The 19037-nt window shown below is 57.1% G+C and overlaps 1 protein-coding gene across 1 annotated transcript; it reads right to left on the bottom strand.

Annotated features, from left to right (window-relative positions):
• Positions 1-3454: 3454 nt before the first annotated feature.
• Positions 3455-18221, bottom strand: MLYCD (malonyl-CoA decarboxylase). Its single transcript, XM_060650017.3, has 5 exons — positions 17651-18221; positions 10273-10385; positions 9263-9419; positions 6465-6614; positions 3455-4673 (listed from the first exon to the last, which is right to left on the bottom strand). The coding sequence occupies exons 1-5, from the start codon at positions 18185-18187 to the stop codon at positions 4140-4142; spliced, it is 1491 nt and encodes a 496-aa protein (XP_060506000.3). The 5' UTR covers positions 18188-18221; the 3' UTR covers positions 3455-4139.
• Positions 18222-19037: the final 816 nt, after the last annotated feature.

Genomic DNA, 19037 nt, shown 5'->3' with positions numbered 1-19037 from the left:
ACCGCCATTTCCTATCGCGCTTTCTTGGGGGCACTGACAGTGTTGTGCAACGGCTGGAACATTCCAATCACCAGGCCCGAAAAGCCCTGACAGAGGCAGAATGCCTGGACGATCCCACGCCACACGCCCCCTTTGGAGCGCTGAGCAGACACCGCCCCGCCCATGTCACGCTCCCTGCCTGTTTCGCACGTACCCACCCCCACACCTCTTCCCGTAAAACTCTAGGTGTCCATCTCGCGGGGGGGGAGAGCTGGGTGGTTGAGGCTTGAGCCTCCCACCCCCCCACCCCACACTGCTGGCACCCGAAACGCATCCCTCATCTCCTGAGTGACTGGCTTCTCTTGCTCAGCAACTGTGTTGGTGGAACCCAGCCCGGAGCTCTGCTTCCGGTTTGTCCGGCCCCCTCGGGATTCCCCGGGATGGGCGGCCGGCCCACGGCAGCACCCGCCTTACCCGCTGGTTTGCAGCTGGATAGATAGGTCACAAAACCGAACAATGTAAATCATGTAAATGATTTACACTTTGGGAGAGTCCTGCCCGGGACCCATCCTTCTTTGCCAGAACCTCAGTGTCCTGACATTCCTTGTCCTCGTCACCCTGCCGGCCCGGCTGCCTTTCCGACTCTGTCCCCTGTCACTCCTGCCAGGAGGCTGGGTGTCTCCTCTCTGTAGGTGGGTCAGTGCGGTGGGGAGGCAGACTCGGGCCCTGGCCAGGCCCTGGGCCTCCCTGCTCCTCCCTCACCAGCTGCTCAGACCTCCCGGAGCCTCAGTTTCCTTGCCTGTAAATGAGAGACACTCCCTCAGGCTTCACGGTTGGGAGGTCAGGAGAACGTGGGGCCCGGAGCGGAGATAAATTCTATTTCTTGCTCCTTTCCTGGATGCTCAGAAATTAACGACATGAGACACGCGAATGCATTTGGAAACAAAAAACAAAGGCAGGAAGGAGACCTGGGATCCCCTCCGTCAATTTTGCTAATTGCAAATAATGCGGAAACTGTGGTGAATGGAAGCCATGGGGCAGCTGTCCGTTCTAACAGATCAAAATGGACTTCATATTCCCACGAGGGCTTTAGAATCCAATTAAAAATCTGAGAGACATTCCCTCCATTTAAATCTCAAATATGCCTAATGCTTCATTTCAAACAAAGCCCAGAATGAGCTGATCCTTGCAAAAATGTTAGGAGATTCCTCCCCCACCCTTTCGAGCCACATACAGAGTAAGGAGGAAGCACTCCCCCTTGCTGGGGTGTGATGCCCCCGGATGGATGCCGGAGGGAGGGCAGAGCTGTGCAAGCCCTTAGTGGCTCTTGATCCGGAGGGCAGTGGAGGTCCGGCCCTGAGAGAGGACAGAGGGAGGGAGGGCAGGAGGAAGGGGAGAGGGAGGGGTGGTGGAGAGAGGGAGAAAGAGCAAGCAGGCATCAGTGACTCCCCGGCCTTGGAAGTTCCCGCCTCTTCTTCCCCGGGGAACAAATTACGCCACTTGGTCACCTCTAGAAATTGTCAACAGAAGCCAGAAAACCGTCATTCTAATTTCCAGATAAGGGGATGACAGGATCCGCAACCTATACCCAGGTGAGCATGATGGTGGTCCCCTCCTCCGGGCTTCTCAGCAGCCCTGACGTACCCGTGTGCTGTGGCTCCCCCGTGTACAGATGGGGAGACCGAGGAAAGTGAGGCCACGCACTGCCTTTCAGAACAGGATGGGGCCACGAGCAAGTGTGAGCGGGTCGGTCCCAAGACCGTCAGCATCCCCGAATCAGAATTAACCCTATCTCTAGCAGACCTGAGGACTGAGCCTGTGGCAAACCCCTTGTGGAGAGAGACAGGGGAGGGGGAGGTGGGGAGGTGTCTGAAGCACAGACCCCCAAGCAGCGAGACGAAGGTATCGGAGCTCCGACCAGCGGTTCAGGGGGAGGGGAGCAGAGCCTCTCCTCGGATGGGGTCTGAAGGGGAAGGTGGGGGACACGGAGGGAGAGCAGGCTCTATGGTTGGGGGGCGCGGAGCACAGCTTCAGGCCTGAACCTGGCGCGCTATGGAACCCAAGGACAGTCACGTACTGAGCACCTGCTGTGAGTCTGTCCCCTCTGTGGGCACTTCGCAGGGGAAGACACTGTGGTCCGAGGGGCTGTCCAGGGTTCCCTGAGAGCAAGCGCGCTGGAGCCCAGGTCCGGGAGACAGCACCTACACCCACGTCCCCCGCGTAACGACGTCACCTGGACGGTGGGCGGTGACCAGCGGGACGTAAATTCACGACGCGGGGATCCAGTGACCTGCTGCAGCCCTCCAAACCCACCGCTGTGGGGCTATTTTGCAAAGGATGACATATGTACACCTGGGCGGTCTGGTCGTCCCTCACAGGGAGCGGTGAGCCGGGCCGTTTGAGCCGCCTCTGCCCTCCTGGGGGCCGTGGGGTTGAACAGACCGTAGCACACAAGGTGTGAGGTGAGTGTCGGCCCAGCGCGGCACCACGAGGCGGCCCAGCTCGCTCCCTTCGGTGACTTGGACTGACGCCCGGAGACAGGACACCCACCCACCCGCGTCCATCCATCGCAGGCCGTCTGGGCTGCTGTGACAAAAGATCACCGACCGAGGGGAGGCTGGAGATCCAAGGTCAGGGTGCTAGCACGGCTGCGGGAGGGCCGTCTTCTGACCTCACATGGTAGGAGGGGCCGGGGGCTCCGTGGGGCTGCTTGTTAAGGGCACTGATCCCCACCTCCTAATACCATCACCTTTGGTGGGGAGGGTTCGAGGTAGGAATCTGGGGGGGTACAACGCTCAGAGCACCGCACCACCCACATCCGCCCGGCCGGCCAGCCGGCCCATCTTACGAAGCGCCGGAGAGGAGTCATGACAAGAGGCTTGACGAGAAAAAACCACCCCTGGCTGTGGCAGGAGCCGGGTGACAGGCACGTGGGTCATTAGGCTATCCTGTCCGCTTCCGTGTATTTGGTTTGAAAAGCTGCGCAAGAGGAGGCTAAATAACGCGAGAAGGTGTGAAACGCGGGGGTGCAGGGTTGGGGTCTCAGGCAGGCAGCTCTGGAAGAACTCTCCCCGAGCCCCTCGAGGGCGAGGACCCCGGGCCTGGTGGGGCTCCAGAGCTCAAGCACTAGATTAGCTGGGGGCCAAGTGGAGCAGCACCAGAATGCTGCCCCCAGGATCCAGGGAGAGAGAACTTTCTAGTGGCGACCACCGTCACGCCGCTCATGATCAGGCAGCAGCCCCACGTGGGAGGTGACGCACAAGGACCGGGGGTCGGGTCTGGAAGATGAAGGGCACGGAAGGCTGGGGGACCCGTCTGCAGGAGTGAGGACACGCACACACGGACACCGCACCCCTCCCACAACCCCAGACACCGCCCCTCCCTGCCTCTCTGTCCTCACACTCTCCTTCACGGGACACCCGCACCCGCCCAGCCCGTGAGGTCTCGGCTCTCGGAGGTGACCACACACACCGTCTTAAATAACCACCTATTTAATGCTTCGCAGAACAAAACCGTTCTGTACTACGAGGATCACTGGAAGCCTGCAGCACCGCGATCTTCGTCTCCGATCCGGTTTAAGCCCCAGGCAACCACACCTTGCGTGCTCGGCGATCTCGGCAAACGGTGTGCAGTCACGAACATTTTCACACATTCAGCAGCTCCCAAATCTAAGCGAAATGGAGCACAGCCCGCTATCCCTGTGCGGCGAGTGGAGAGAATCGGCTAAGACAACCACGGCTGAATTACGTTCTAAGCTCGAGGGAAAATCTACTCTCACCCGGGCCACCTGCCGGGGTCCTCGCGAGGCTGCCCGGTCCACCGCGGGACGACAGCCAGCAGAGATTCTAGACCTTTCTAAAGATGGAGGTGCCACCGCACCCCCTCTGGCAGCGGGCCAGGCCGCTCTTCTGGGGAGAGCACACCCACCCACCCCGCGTCCACCGGAGCCCCCATCGCGCGCCAGGCACCACGCCTTCGCTCTCTCGCGATGGGAGTTAGGACACAGCCTTCCGGTGTGGCCGTGCTCTGGGCAGGAGAGCGCACTTCAACTCTGCTTTACTAAAAAAGCCTCTTTTGATCCATAATCCGCCACCCCAACCCCCCCAACCCGTCCAGAAAATTATCCTTTTCTGAGTCAGAGACATGGCTTGAGGGCAGGTTTAAAGTTTGCTGTTCTTGTGAAACTGGGCCACAAGGCCGAGCACCTGCTCGGAAGCCTTGATGTTCTTGGCGCAGAGGTAGCTGGTGCTGTTGGCGGCCGTCTCCTCCAGGTAGTACCGGTAGTTGACCATCAGGCCGCAGGAGCCGGTGACGCCCTTGAGGCTCGTGTCGGCCAGCCAGTTGAGGCGCCACAGCACCGCCCCGTTCTGCAGGTGGAAGTTTGCCACGGGGTTCAGGGCGTAGCCCCGGTGCTTCTCTCCGTACAAGTACCAGGCACAGAGCCTCATCAAGGGGGCCTGCAGCACCCTGACCAGCTTCTCGGACTTCACCCACTCGCTGCTGCTGAGCGAGACCTTGAGGGTCTCGTTAACGGGACCGCCTAGGATCTCCGAGATTTCTCTGCATTCGGAATCTGTGAGCAGTTCACTCCTCCCGTGCTCCTTTGCTTGTGAGTTCAGGAGCCCCAGAAGCCACTTGGTGAAGCCGGGGATAGGAGACAGACTTGAGAACGTCCCGAGATGAGGAAACTCTCTCTGTAGGGCACGGTTGGTGGGGAAGGGAAGGTGGAGAGAACACACACACGTAACTCAGCAGGCATGTCACCGAGACGGAAACGCCTCTCCACGTATCATTCACGCACTGTTAAGGGCTGTATGTCGCTGTGCGGTTTACCACGTACCCTCTGGGGTGCATTTTCTCCTTTTGAGGGGCACTTATGAAGAACCTGACATATGCCAGGCCCTAGAGAGACCCTGAGTCCCCAAGGCGAGCCTCGACGACGGCTGCCCTGCCCACGCCACCTGTGAGAATGGCCAGTCAGGGGCCCGGCCCGACATGAGCAGGGGCTGCTGCTGAGAAGTGGGGCACGCAGTCTTGTGACCGCATCTCCGGAGCGTCTGGTCTGCCGTGCCCCTCCCGGGGACTGCTCTGTGGCCACACAGCCCGGCCTGCCATTTTACCCGGTGACCGTGTACTGAACAAATCATCGCTTGCAGAGCTAGCCCACAGTGGGTGTGGACTGTGGGCCAGAAGGCGGGGGGGAAGGCACCGGGGGTTTCTCCATAGCAGACAGGACGGTTCATGTTCAAATTACAGCGACATCTCAAGGACAAGTTTTTTTTTTTTTTTTTTTTTAAACCCAGCATTTTCTGATTAAAAATGTAATTTATGGTCACTACAGGTGAATTTTTTTAATGTATGATGGAAGAAAAAAAAAAAACCCAAAACTACCATAGTCCACAAGTCTGAGATAACTTAGTCTCTAGGGTTGATAAAGTGTAACTCCGTCTTTCTCCGGTTTTTACGCGGGCGAGGCATTTAACTTCTATCCCTGCTTTCTGAACTTACGTTGTGACAATTTTCTCCTTTTCATTCAGAATCCAAACACATAACTTAACAGAGTAAAAGATAAGACTGTACCAGGGTTCTCCTAACCGTGTTCCTCTCGAATGTCTGCCTTTATAAACCGCGATGAACACTCTCGTGCAGAAGAGTGACACGGCTTTTTGGGATTCTCTCTGGTGACTTTCTGGCTCGCGGCGGGGTGCTGTGACCAGCCAGCAGGATGGCTACTGGGCTGAGGGGCCAAATCTGACCGATTCAGAAATCGACTCTGCGGGTGAACCTCCGACTCTGCCTTTCTCACCGATACGCCCCCGCCCCCCACCCCATTCATCAACACCTCAGCAAAGAAGAAGGAAAGAAGAAACTTAAATTAATTAGATGTGGCTCCTTATCGCCTCCAGGGAAGAAGTGACAGAGAGTGATTCTAATGAAGCTGATCGCCTGCTGAACCCTGAGTTCTCAGATTTAAGATTGATTATGAATTTAACGCAAAGCACGCTGATGTTTTAATTCCACTCTGTCGTTCTCCACGGAAGGGTTTCTGCTGCAGCGACACTGCTGAAACCACGCAAATAGGAGGATACCACTCTCAGAGCCAATTATTAGCCACCTAATTATTTTACCTTTAATTAGATTCTGCCCATGGCGGTTCACTCAAGCCCCTTAGGAGAGAGTTTCAAAAAGCTAGACCCAGACAGAACCTGAGCGTTTCTGCTGTAGGATGGCGAGGGGCTTTTCCCAGGGTAACGGACAGAAGTTATTACCAAAAAAAAAAAAAAAGAAAAAAAAAAGCCAGCCAGCCTATCTGCCCCCAAGCTGCCGGGTCTAACCTCGGCACTGCCTCCGTCCTGAGTGTTCTCGGGGAGCCTAGAACGTGCCAAGGGCCGTCTGGCCCTTTCCACCTCTCCTACCTCCCTCTAGATCCCCTCTCGTCCCCCGTCCCCAGGGGCTGACACCCCCTGCCCCCACACCGTTCCCACCTGCAGCTCCTTGAGCACTCGCTTGACGAGGAAGGTGCCCAGCTCTACCCCCTGCAGTCCGGGCTGCGTCAGGCTGATGGAGTAGAAGATGGCCGCAGAGATCTGGCTCCCCTCCTCCGTCTCCGACGGGGGACACTCCTTCACTATGGCCTGGAAAACACCACGGTGGTCATGGTGGGCTTGGACCCCCGCTTCCCACGCCTGTCCTACCTCTTGGGGCCGGGAGAAGCCAGTGAGGATGGGAGCCCGGAGACCTCGGCCCTGTTCAGGGCCTCGGCTCTCGAGACCCAAGGCCTGTTCCGGTTTGGGACCTCTCCAGAGGCGGCAACGCACGGCCTCCCTGGGTTGTTTGCTCCCCCTGCACTGTTTCTACCGCAACGAACTTCTCACCAAGCAATGCATGTTCCCTTTGCCTTTTCCGGGCCTCTGTGCGGTCAGAGACGGATGAATCTCCTCCCCGCCAGCACCAGACGTAACCCGCCGACCCGGCTGGGAGGCCAGCGCCTCCCTCTCCGTGGCTGCCCTGCGTGGGCCTGACCGTTCTACCCTGCAGTCATTCTCGCTCCTTGTCTCTGAACTCTGGGCTTTCAGATTTCTCAACAGGCCATACGCAATCCCATAAAGTCTTTCTCTCAGCAAGTTCACCTTTCCGTACCCTTTTGATTTTGTGCTACGTCCTTGTTTTTCCTTGGGGAAAGCACACATCCGTACAGACACGCACACGAAGTAATGCAGAGAGACTCCTACTGGGAAGTCCCTTAGCCAAGGCTGACTTTATTAGCTCTGAGTTCTGGGTGTGGTTTTCTGAACCTCAACACTCTGAAGGTCACCAGACAACAGCGGAACGGCAGGCGGGGACCTCCAGTTTGCTTCGAGGCAGGTGCACTAGCTTGCTTCCCAGAACGCATTTAAGCTGCTAACTTCCATCAGCGACACCCGATTCTGGCAGCGGGGGTGTTCCCTCCACGAGGTCTGGGAGTCCACGAGCTTTGTGAAATTGTGTGTGGAATGTGCGGGTCTGCGCGTGTCCCCCGGGGGACGACATCCTCGAGCTTTCACCCCCTGGAGATGCTCAAGGGGTCTTTCCTGTGGCTTCTGAAGAGCTAAGAACGCCGCTGCTGTAGGAAGGCGGGGTGGATGGGGACAAAGGGCCAGGGACACCCCCCGGGGCCGCGCTCTGACAGCTCGGTGCCACCTGGGTCAGAATGTACCTCTGCCTCATGCCTACTCTTCACCGTGTGAGGTCGCCTCTGCTGTCTTTCTGGAATGCTGCAGGTTACCTTGTGTTCCTTGCTCAAAATGTTCCAGCAAGCCTTTTTTTTCAAGTTTTCAAAACACAAACGAATCTTTCTTTGGTTACACAAGAGACTGCATGATGTCAACGAGGCAAAACGTGTACGCGTGAGGAAGAAATCACAAGTTATTCCCAAACCAAGTCCTGCTGTTAACCTTCCGGTGAACACCTTCCAGTCTGTCCCATTGGCGTAGGTGCGTGCACACTTCAACACACACACACACATGCACGCACGCACACACACACACACACACACACACACACACACAGACACCCCCTGCGCACGCGCTCTCTCCCCGCGCCCACGCGCCCCATTCTCCCACGCCCTGAGCGCTGGGGTGGAAAACCCCGGTCTCACCCTTACTGGTACTGGGATAGTGGGCAGATCTCCCAAGTTACCCTAAGCCTCAGTCTCCTCGCGTCCACGAGGACAAGAATAACAGGAGAAACGCTGAATGCCCAGGGTGGCACGAGCAAGGACGCGGGGACATGGCTCATGAGCTGACGGGCACCCAGCAAACGCGCGATCCCTATATGCTTAAGCGCACACTGAACATGCCGGTCTGGAGCCTGAACTTCCGGCCGTTCAAGACCCGGACAGTGAGCAACCGTCCACGCTCCCAGGTCTGAGCATCACGTGGGGAGAACTCCCCAGGGTGGAGATTGTAGGTCGCACACAACGCACGTCTTCTATGTCGACAGACATCGCCAAACTGCCCTCAGAGAGGCTGCGGCAGCTTCCAGCGCGTGCGGGTCCCGCAGACGCAAAATTCACGAGGGACTTTCTCCGTGGAGGTCAAGAACACCCGCCCGCTGGCCCTGCTTGGTCTCTCCACCTTCTGATACCGTGAAAGGCTGCCTGGATGCCCATCCTGGGATCGGGTATCATCTTTCCAGCTTCCGGACCGGCCATCCCGGACCCAGAGCCGCAGCCCACCGTGCCTCGCGCTCTGACAAGCCCCAAGTGCCCCCGGGTCTCCGCTCCCTCGCCTGCTTCACCCTCCCCGTGGTCAGGCCCCTGCTCCCAGCCCCCGCACTGGTTATTCTCCAGCCCCGGCAGGAAGGATCTGCACCTTCCCGTCCACCCCAGAGCAGGCAGCGCCTGCCAAACAGGGTCCCGTCTCCTCGGCTCCCCGGGCCGAGCTCTGGGCCCACGTCAGGCATGCCGCACGGTCTGATTTTCAGTGTTTTAGTCACGGGTCTTGAAACCCGGCCCCGGGGCCCCTTAACGACCACTAAAGTGTTGAAAGGTGCACCCTTCCTTCCTTAGCCACGTCTTAGCTGCAGGTCGATGTCCCCAGAGGAGTGCCATCCTTGTTCTGGAACTGTCTATACACGACGTGTCTACACTCTGTAGCCACAGACTGGGAGACTTTCTCTAGCCGATTCAAAACTCCACAGATGCCTGGGGCAATCTACTTCACAAGTGGGGGGGGACACAACCACGTTTAAAACAGCGTCAGGGACTCTGCGACGCGGCCCTGAGCCGGCCGGCCGCGGGTACCTGGATGTTGCTGGAGATCTCGTTGGTCAGCGCCACGTGCAGCACAACCAAGGGCTCCTCGGGGCTCGCGCAGTGAGAAAAGAAGTAACACCGCCTGTAAGGCCCGACGCGTCGTTTCATATCCATCCAGTTTTTCACAGGATGCACGGCCTCAGACCTGGGGGAAAGGCAGAGAGAAGTAAGCCCGGGGGACAGCTCGCAAGGCACGCCACCACTGCCGATTCCTGTGCGTACTGCCAAGGGAGCCTCGGCGGCTCGCTCAGTGAGGCCCAGTCCTCACTACAGTCCATCCGTCCTTCGCATGCAGCTTCAACAGACCTGCCAGGAAAATTCAAAGAAACCCGTTTTAATGTGAAACAGCGCTGGCTGAGGGGAAGAGCAGCTAACGACCCTCGGACCCACAGACTGCCCCCCACTTCTTAACACCTGGCCTTAAGGCTAGTTTGCAGGCCCCGGAAGCAGATCCTGACACGGGTAACCTGAGGATGCTTGCACCTCCCGGCCGGTCTCTCCTCCGAGTCTGCGGCGTGAAGTCCGTGCTGCAAACACGCAGCCCGGGTTGTCCAGCGGCCTCGTCAGCCACGCGCTGTTTGCAACGTGTCAAATGGGAGCCCCTCGGGTTTGTCACGCTTCAAAGCGCAACCTTTCGCGAGCCTCAGTGTCTGTAAGACGGCACGGGCACCAAGACCCGCGAGGGAAGAGCGGCTCCTGTCCGTGGGGACCGCTCGGGCTTCGCCGTGTCCTGGGCACGCGGGGACCACGCCCCACACAGCCCATCCAGAGACTCACGCCAGGGAGGTGCTGTCACAACTACGGGAGGCAGATGCCGTTGGGGTCACTAACGCCAGGAGTCGGCCCAGCGGGACCCTGCGTCTCTGAGAAGGGGTGTGGGGAGAGGCGGGCCGTGCACTTGACCACGGGCCACACACGTTGTGCCTGGGCCACAGCGCTCGCGGACAGAGGCCGGCTTTCAGCTCCCGTTCAGGAAAAGTGACAACTTGAATACTTACTCGCTGATTTTCTGCAGGACCTCACACGGCGAGTGCCAGGTGACCCGTTCCAGGCTCAGGAACCCCGAAGAGAACCACTCTGAGAGCATGCCCTTCAGCACTCCGTTCATCTCCTGAAAGGGAGAACACAGGGTGCTGGCTTCTGGGGACAGGCCGGCCAGCCCGCCTCTGTGCCACCACCAGCCGACACGGGGGGATCAAGCAGGCAAGAGGGACGTGAAAGCAGACCGCGGGGCGCTTCTCCCAACGGCTTCCTCGGTGACAGCTCCGCGGGACTCACCCCACCCAGGTGGCCGGCACCTGGCTCTCGCCCCGCCCGGCCACCCCCGTCAGTAAGACCTCAGCGGGAGCTTTCGATCTGAGCGAAGCTGCCCGATCGGACGGCGTGTTCCAGCTCACGCACCACAGTGAACGCGACCGGAACTCGTGAAGTCGACAGAGCGACGGCTGGTGTGCCATGAAGGGAACGCTAACACGGGGGGCGCAGGGATCAGGACATCCCCCTCTCGGGAACATTCTGGGACGTGCCCAAACGTCTCTTGTTTCCTGAGAGGGGCAAGCACTGGGGGTCCGGGCACCATATCCGTCAACTCAAAGGTGCGCGTTTTCCTATCATAACGTCTCTGAAGTCGGGATTCATCTTGCAAACGATGGCGGGGTCGCCGCTTCACTCGTAGCGTTTTTTTCTACCTTAGTGGGACATAGAATAGAGTGTGTCCGGCAATCGGTGGCTTTAGATGTGATGAAATTATTCTAAGTTCACTTCACTGATTACACCTAATCTACTTCTGGAAGTGAGGAGCCAACTTTACCACCCAAGACACGTGCGCCCAGAAACCTTTCAAGCAAGAATGGAACCGGAGGCACCCAGGGCAAGGCGAGGGCGCAGGGGCAGACCCAGCTCGGTGTAGCCCACTGTGACCGCACTGAACATGTAACCACCACAATAGGCTTCCTGACGGCTCGAGCGAGAGGATGCCGGGGCCCCAGACACGGCTGGTTGTTCCTCAACAGCTGTTTCCTTTCCTTCCAAATCAACAAAAGTCTTATGCTTTAGGCAGGCACATGGCTGTCCAGGTTCAAGATCACACTGCAGCCAGGGGCAGTCAAAAGAGCGAGTCCTGGCCAAACAGATGTAAGCAGAAGTAAACATGGCAGGAACATGCCCTTTGCTCATCTTTTCTTTGTTCCTCTCACCGCAGCCTGGAAGGTGATGTGATGGCTAGAGCTGGAGCAGCCATCCTGGGCCATGAGGTAACTGTGGGGAGGAAGGTTTTTTGGGGAGAACAACAGACGGAAGTCTAGGTCAACTGAGGGCATCACAGAACAGAATCAGCCCTGGGGTGTCTACCTCCAGACTTTTACATTAGAGACAGACTTCTGTCTTATTCAAACCACCATTATTTCGGGTCTCTGTTATTCACAGATGAACTACATACTAACAGATACACTGAATGTTACTGAATAATAACATACATCTCAGTATATCCAGTACAGAATTGACAGAGAGCTACCACCGCAAAAGCTGTAAAAATGTTCACATTTTATTCCCTGATAAATGAAATGACTCACAACTGTGTCACTGGAGGATAAGCTTGAAGTAAGTAAAATAAAGGGTTGGTGGCTCTGAAAAGCTTTCAGAATGAAGTAAGATCCCTCTTTAAATATTTAAGGCCTGGGGCACAGAACCAGCCACCGATTTGTTCTGTGGGATCCCATGGGGGCGAAGAGGGAGGTAAATTTAGGACCAACAAGGGGGAGTCACGGACAGATAGACTTGGACCGAATTTAATGTAAAGGAGAAGTCTGGAATAGCCAGGGTTGACCAGAGATGCTATCCGGGGAGAGTGAACATCACCACGAGCGGGGACCAAGGGCAGGGTTTACAAGGATTTGGCGGAGCCGTTCTAAGGATTTAATGGTTGGACCAGATGCCCTTTGCGATTCTCTTTAACTCTGAATTCCATAACCCGGTCTCCCTCCCTCAGCTCCACGCTCGGTGAGGGCAGAGGTGGCTTTGACGTCACACCACTGGGTCCACAGGCATTCAGCGGGCTCTCCCACGTGGAGGACGGTTAACAGACTGATGTCAAACGAAAAAGGGGAGACAGACTAGAGAGTGGAGAGGATGAAGGGGCAGGAAGGGAGGCCAAGAGAGGCCAAGGGCCAGGCATACAGACGGCTGCTCATACAACTGTATTCACCGCACTGGATCACAGCGGTTCTTAAACTTCCCGGGGTCCTCGCGTGCTCGAGTGCTTGCTAAAAACCACGGACGTGCTCCCCAGAAAAATGCACACACATTCCTCAATTTTTGCACCCAGTTTCCTGGGAATCGTGGATGCCTGTGAAACTCATCTATGGATCATCCCCGGAGGCTCACAGACGCCGGACTGGGAACCTCCACACTGGACGGTTGGGACCGGATCGGCCGAACTCCACGGAGGATGTGCGGGCATCTCCAGCGCATCCCTAACAGGAGAGTGCGGGACATGCCTGGCTTCGGCATCGATTCAGGATTAATTACGAAAGAAATGGCTTGGCTGATGAGAGCTCGCCCTCCAAGGTCTCTTCGTTCTATTTCGGGCTACCGACGGCTATGAAATGTGACACTGCTACATGAGAGCTGGGAATCTAGGTGAAAGGGCACACGTCCCCAGGCTCAGCGCCCACCGGCCGCAGCTGTCCCTGCTGGAAGGCACCAGCGGCCCGAAGGCTGTGGGATCACCGACAGCAGGAGGGAGAGAAACTGCCTAGGCTTCTCGCTCATCAATTCAGCCATCAGTTGTCAGGTGTTCGATCCAAGACTCCCACTCACAACTGCCGGGGATGCCAGTCAGCGTGGGCTCAGTCTTCCGGACCCGCCAACGCCTGTTATCTTGGAGGACACTGAGCGGAAGGCCAGCCAGCCTCCCCTTCTGGCAGAGAAAAAGCGGTCCCCCACCCTCTCTTCTGGAGTTTTTGGCTATCAAGATCTCCCGATGTCTGGAATGTGGAGAAAAGCTGGTTTTCACTGCTCGGAAGCCCTGAGCTGGGCAAGCGGGCCCGAAGCACAGGACAGGGTCACAGGGCCACAGCGAAGACATTTTAGGTCTGATTCCAACTGATAGAGGCTCCCCACTCCCCACACCACCCCAGGGGACTGGGGCAGCCTTGATGAACTACAAATAAGGTCCTTTTTAGTTTAGCTAAGCACAGAATTTAGGAGAGCCAACAAGGACCTCTGTGTTCATTGAAAAGCAGGACGTGTCACTAAAAGAGGCCGGACGACAAGGTGTCCCGTGTGGCCCGACATCGCAACGGTGGGGACGCTGGCCCGTCCGGCACGAGTTTAGCCCCCTCCCCACCGTCAAGGCCTGCACACCTTTCACCCCACTGGAATTTCTCTGCTCAAACCGCCATCAGGAAACCCTTCGGTTTTCTAAATGCCAACTTCCCTCTGGTGTCCCCAAACTGCCGGACAGTGCTCGGACCTTCTAGAATATGGACTCAACTCAGCCTCACGGGGGACTTTCTCCCTGAGAAACTGCACTCTTCAACCCCAAGAGGCCTTCGGAGACGCCTCCGGAGAAAATCAAAAAGCGTCTAGACCACACACACAGCAGGCGTGCGCTGATCCTCACAGCCTGACGTCCGGTAATCACAACCCCCGGGCAGAGACCAAGAGCCGGACAAACCGTGCCCTCGTCTGTAAACCTTATTTTTAGCAAAGCTGAACAACCCTCACAGCATTTCCTGGAAGAGAAGCAGGCTGACCTGGAGCGTAGCAGCCGCCGGCGCAACCTCTCACGTCGGCGCACGGCCAAGGGGCTAAAACCACCAGAAACCATGACTGTACCCAGTGCACGGCCGTGGGCCTCACACTAGCCGGCTCTCCTGAAAATGCCACGGCGTCCTACGGGACTCAGCACCCAAGAGCGTGTGGCAGACACACATCCCGGGGTAAACGCTCGGGGCTGAGTCCGTAGCAGCCCGCACGGCAACTGGAGCGTGTTCACGTGACTTCCTCTAGCGTGTCCGGAAGTCAGCAGGTGCCGGGGAGCAGCACAGCTGTGCTGAGGTGCTGTGTGCCCACGGTGAAGGGTGCCGCGATCTGAGGCACTGGGGGAGCAAGTTCCCTGCTCCCCCAGCATCACGGGGCACCCCAGGCCCCTGGCGCCCGAGACTCCTGCCTTAAAGCTTCGCGTGCCAAACTTCCAGTACTTTCTGACAGTGTATTCCTAAAAGCAGAAAGTTCTAGCTGCGTCGCCTCATCAGCTTGGATGCAAAATCCAGAATGTGGGAGGAGAAACGGGAGTCAAAGCGCGGTACACACATTAAGTGATTCTGGCGATAGAGTACAAGGCCGGATCCCAGCGACATTTTCTAGGGACAGAAAAAATGATTCTCTGAACGACTTAAGTGACAGGGGTTGAGAAAACTGTTACGTGACTATGTGGGACACGGGAGAAGGAAACCCATGGATTCAGCACTAACGGTGACATGCACTAGATACAAGGCCAGAATTTTCAGGCAGAGAAAGGCAAGAGGAGTGACTCAGCACCTGGAAGAGGCGTCTTGTAGCCAGTGTGTCCAGACCACACGCGGAGGCAGAGGTCAGGCTACAGTCGTCATCCTTTGTTCAAGAAAGATCTTTACTCCACATGACTTTCTGCCTGTGGGTATGCAATGTTTCTTCTGCGTGTGCACAGCCTTGGTTGAAAAAACAAAGGAAGCCTGAACCCCGGAGGGCCCGGTGTCGCTGCCAGCTTGGGCTCTCCCCGGAGCACGCCCCTCTCCCCCAAACAAGTCTCAACGTCACAGCTTCCAGCTGCCACCTTCCAGCCTGCACGACAGCCACCTTTTCTTGTGTGGGGGAGAGCAAAGGCATGGACACATTCAGTAACAGCTCACAGAATCGGAGGACTCAGAACCGGATGGGACCTGAGAAATCACTGGGGCCAACACCCTGAAATCGGCAGTCCAAGTGTCTGACACAACGCCTCCGTTGGCTGTGCAGAAACCTTCCGAGCCCTCTGGGCTTCCCTCCAGGCTCAAGGCTCTGTGTGGAATGGTCTGATGTCAAGACAGTTGGGAGCAGTATGTGCTGACCTGCTCTTGTGGCGGGGGACCTGGGAGTCTCGTCTCATGCATCATCCAGCGTTTTGCTATGCTAGACGTTGAAGACAAGGCTCCCGGTCTTCAAGGGGCTGATTATCTAGTTGGGGTGGGGGAGGGTTGGCGGAGTAATCCATCTCAGATGCTACATTCTGTGGTTAAGGTACAAAATGCAGGTGAGGTGCACAAATAATAACGTAGCCTGTGAACCGCCAGACCAGGTAAGGCCACCTTGCACTGGAGTGTTGGAAAGGCTCAGTGATGAGCAGCTCCTACTCTAACGGGCTTCCCAGGCAAGAATGGCGCAGGAATGTGTGTTCAGGAACTTTCCGTCAAAGAGCCGGTGTGGCCGCAGAGAGGTTCTGTGGAGGGGGCGAGAAATGGACGGTACGGCTGGCAATGTCCAGGGTGGTTTGGCGTAAACCAAAAATGCCGGAAGAGAGACATTAAATGTTGGTCCTTCCGGCCTTCAAGGGAGTAAAGACCGACTTGTGGTGTCAGAGAAAGACGAGCACTGAGGTTAGTGACTAGACGGAAGTTTGTACGTTTACTCTTGGAAAGAGCAAATGCAGTCGCAACCAGAGAATACTAATGTATTCTCGTGTATCGACGTGTACCGACCAAGTACACAATTCGGGAGTCATGAGGACGGGGCTCGAGTTCCGGCTCTGCACCCTGGGCACTGCACTTGACTTTGACAAGCTTTAATCATTTCCTCTGTACAACAGGTCCCTATGGCTTGCTGGCAAACGAGCAAGTGCATGAGAAGCACCTACCATCCACCGTGACTGCTGCTAACTCTTCCCGTACTAGAGTGGAAGCTTCTGGACCGAGTGACCTTAGTGCCAAGACCAGGTCCAGTGGTCACAAGTCACACAGATGGATGGACAGACAGGTAAATGATTTCATTCTGGGACAGGCGACATTCTACCCAACTCTTCAGTCTCCTAGGCAGTAAGAATCAAGTTTCAGAAAAACCACCATGGAGCACTGGTCCCTGCTTCAAGAAAAAAATAAAGTATGCTTGGATTGAAGACTAGACCCAAGCAGATGGGAATGTACACGGTGTGTCGAACACAGCCTCGGCCATTCAGACCGGGCTTGAGCCAGAATCATGATCAATTCAGATCTTGGCATTATCAGTTAAGCAGCCATCATGAGTAATCAAATCACAGCACTATTATCACTGAAACGAACCCCATCCTTAACGATACACGATCTTTCGCACATAAAGTCTTTCGCGAACACTGTAACTCCCGCAGCAGGACGTGGTTATAAAGCCTACTACGAAGAACCCCAGACTTAAGATGTGCGTAGGTGATCGGAGACGTATCTATTTGCTCTAAGTTCTTGGTCAAGTTTCCCCACCTCAGTGTCTGCCTCCTTAACCCACGTAAGAATAAGGCAATGAACATGAAAATTACTGTGCCAGTGTTAGAGTTCTAAGTGAATTAGGACATAACCGATCAACTGCTCAATTTTTTAAAGCCAACCGCACCTTAAAAAGTTCTGAACATCAGACGCTTCTTGCAACATTTACATCATTTTTTGGTCGTTGTTCACTAAAAGGGCAGGTTAGTGGTCCTTTCGTATTTAATACCGATAGTATAAGAGCACTATATTCGCCTATCGGAGATCTTTCGTGTCGTTATTTAAATCCTACGGTATTTACTTGCATCCAACATGAGCCCACCGTGCTACGCACCTGATTACTCAAGTACTCAACTTGGAATCATCACATTTCAGGGCTGAACTCAGGAAAGTGAAACGTCCTGCCCAGCCAGGCGGCAGAGCCCAGAGACATCATCTTTGTGCGTTCCAAAGGGTTTCTTATAGACGAGGCTTACACACAGAATGAGTGTGCAGCTAACGTGTGCCGACACCACCTGGGTTTTTGGAGGCTACGTGGTGCTCAGTTTAGTACTGGTTCAAGTATACCACATACAGGAAACTCCCAGCTAAAAGAGTAAAAGAAGAGACTTCGTGGAGCACACTAACCAGGAAGGAGGAGTGACAGTCACGTTAAAGGCAGGCGGTGCTGAGTTTCTAGTAAACACTACACGGTCAACACTGGAACCAGGCAGGGATTCAGAAAGCCTGGGAAGGAAGGGGACGGGGCAGGGGTTCAGGGGGCTGTAACTCTGGGCAAAGTGTGCGCGGCTTCGGGCTGGGGGAGGTGGAGTGTTTGGGGCTGCAGGGGCAGGTGAGGACTCTCCGGGGAGGGCCATCAAGATCGAGGACCTGGTGCAAGGCGTGGGGGCGGCCCGGGGCCAGGCCTTACCCGGACGTGCGGCCCCTCCACCAGCTTGAGCGCCTGCGCCTCGAGCAGGTCGGCCCGCAGCCGCACCAGGAAGCGCACGCCGCCGTCCAGCTTGCTGATGTGGTGGAAGAGGCCGCGGTAGCGCGGCACCAGCGCGTAGCGCAGCCGGTCCTCGGCCTGCAGCAGCACGGCCGCCTCCCGCGGCTGCTGGCGCAGCTGGAGCACGCCGGCGCTCTGCTCGGCCACCTGGCCGTGGTCCACGCCGAAGCCCCGCGCCAGGCGGCTCAGCAGCTCGGCGCGCTCGGCCGCCTCGGCCAGGCCGCCGTAGAAGCTCACGAAGTCCGCGCACTGGCCCTCGGCCGGCGCCGGCGTCTTCTCGCGCAGCTCGTAGGCCGGCGTGGCGGGCACTGCGCGGCGCAGCAGCTCGTCCATGGCCCGCTCCAGGGCGCCCGCCTCCGCCGCCGCCGGCCCGCTCGACAGCCGGGGTCCCGGCGGCCGCGGAGGAAGCCGCAGGGGGAAGAGACGCCGCGCCGTCAGCGCGGTCCAGAAGCCTCTCATGGCGCCGCACGGCAGCTACTTGAGGACGCCGGCGCCGCGGGGCTTCCGGCTTCCGGCGCGCGCCGTCCCCATTGGCCGAAGCTGGGGGCGCGGGCGGGACGGTGGCCAATCGGAGGGCGGGGGGGGGGGTGGCGGCGCGGAGCCAAGTGTTACCAAAGGTCCCGGCGGGGCGGAGACGCGGGCGTGCCTCGTCCCTTCGCCACCCAAAGTCACCTCCCCTGCCGCTGTCCTCTTGCCCCACCTGCTCTGCTGCCTGCGTCTCCCCTGCTCTGCTACGTGCAGGCGCTACACTTGCGGATTCCTGGTCCATCACGTCTGGGGAGGAGCCAACGGAACCTGCGTGGTAATTCACTGGCAGGGTAGCCTTGGTCTTACCTCCTGCCTAGGCGCTCTCAGTTCGTTGCCAGGGTCTGATTATACAGGTGACTCCCACGGCCGCAGCCCTCCTCTGTCCGGAGCTCGGGACCTAGCTTTACAGCTGCCTGCTGCAGAGCTTTTCATGGATGCGCCAAACGGGGCTTTCCTAACCGTCTTAGTCCCCACCCTGTCCCTCCTTCCTAAGTCCTTGATCACTCATCTATTCAACAGGGTGTTTATGAACTACCTGGTATGTGCCAGGTCCTGTCCTAGGCACGGGGCTAACAGAATGAGCCAGACAGACCCGATGGTGCCTCATGGAGTTTACAGTCTAATGGACAGGAGAACATAACGACAAATTGGACTCCTGAATTCATTCCTTCTGTCTGGCCCCCCCGCGCCTACAGCCCATGTCACTTCTCACCGGGGCCACTGCAGTAACCTCTTTGCTTCCAAGCTCAGTCCTCCAATCGATTCTTTGCATCAGCTGCTG

This window comes from Panthera onca, chromosome E2, assembly GCF_046562875.1.
Source record: "Panthera onca isolate mPanOnc1 chromosome E2, mPanOnc1 haplotype 2, whole genome shotgun sequence".
Lineage (NCBI taxonomy): Eukaryota > Metazoa > Chordata > Mammalia > Carnivora > Felidae > Panthera > Panthera onca.
This window is presented reverse-complemented; position numbering and strand designations above follow the sequence as displayed.

Excerpts from the sequence above, each read along its gene's own strand:
- MLYCD (XM_060650017.3), bottom strand. The coding sequence starts at position 18,187 with ATGAGAGGCTTCTGGACCGCGCTGACGGCGCGGCGTCTCTTCCCCCTG. Across the intron at positions 10,386-17,650 it reads TGGAGGGGCCGCACGTCCGG|GAGATGAACGGAGTGCTGAA; the intron begins GTAAGGCCTGGC and ends TCTCCCTTTCAG. Across the intron at positions 6,615-9,262 it reads AGATCTCCAGCAACATCCAG|GCCATAGTGAAGGAGTGTCC; the intron begins GTACCCGCGGCC and ends GGTGTTTTCCAG.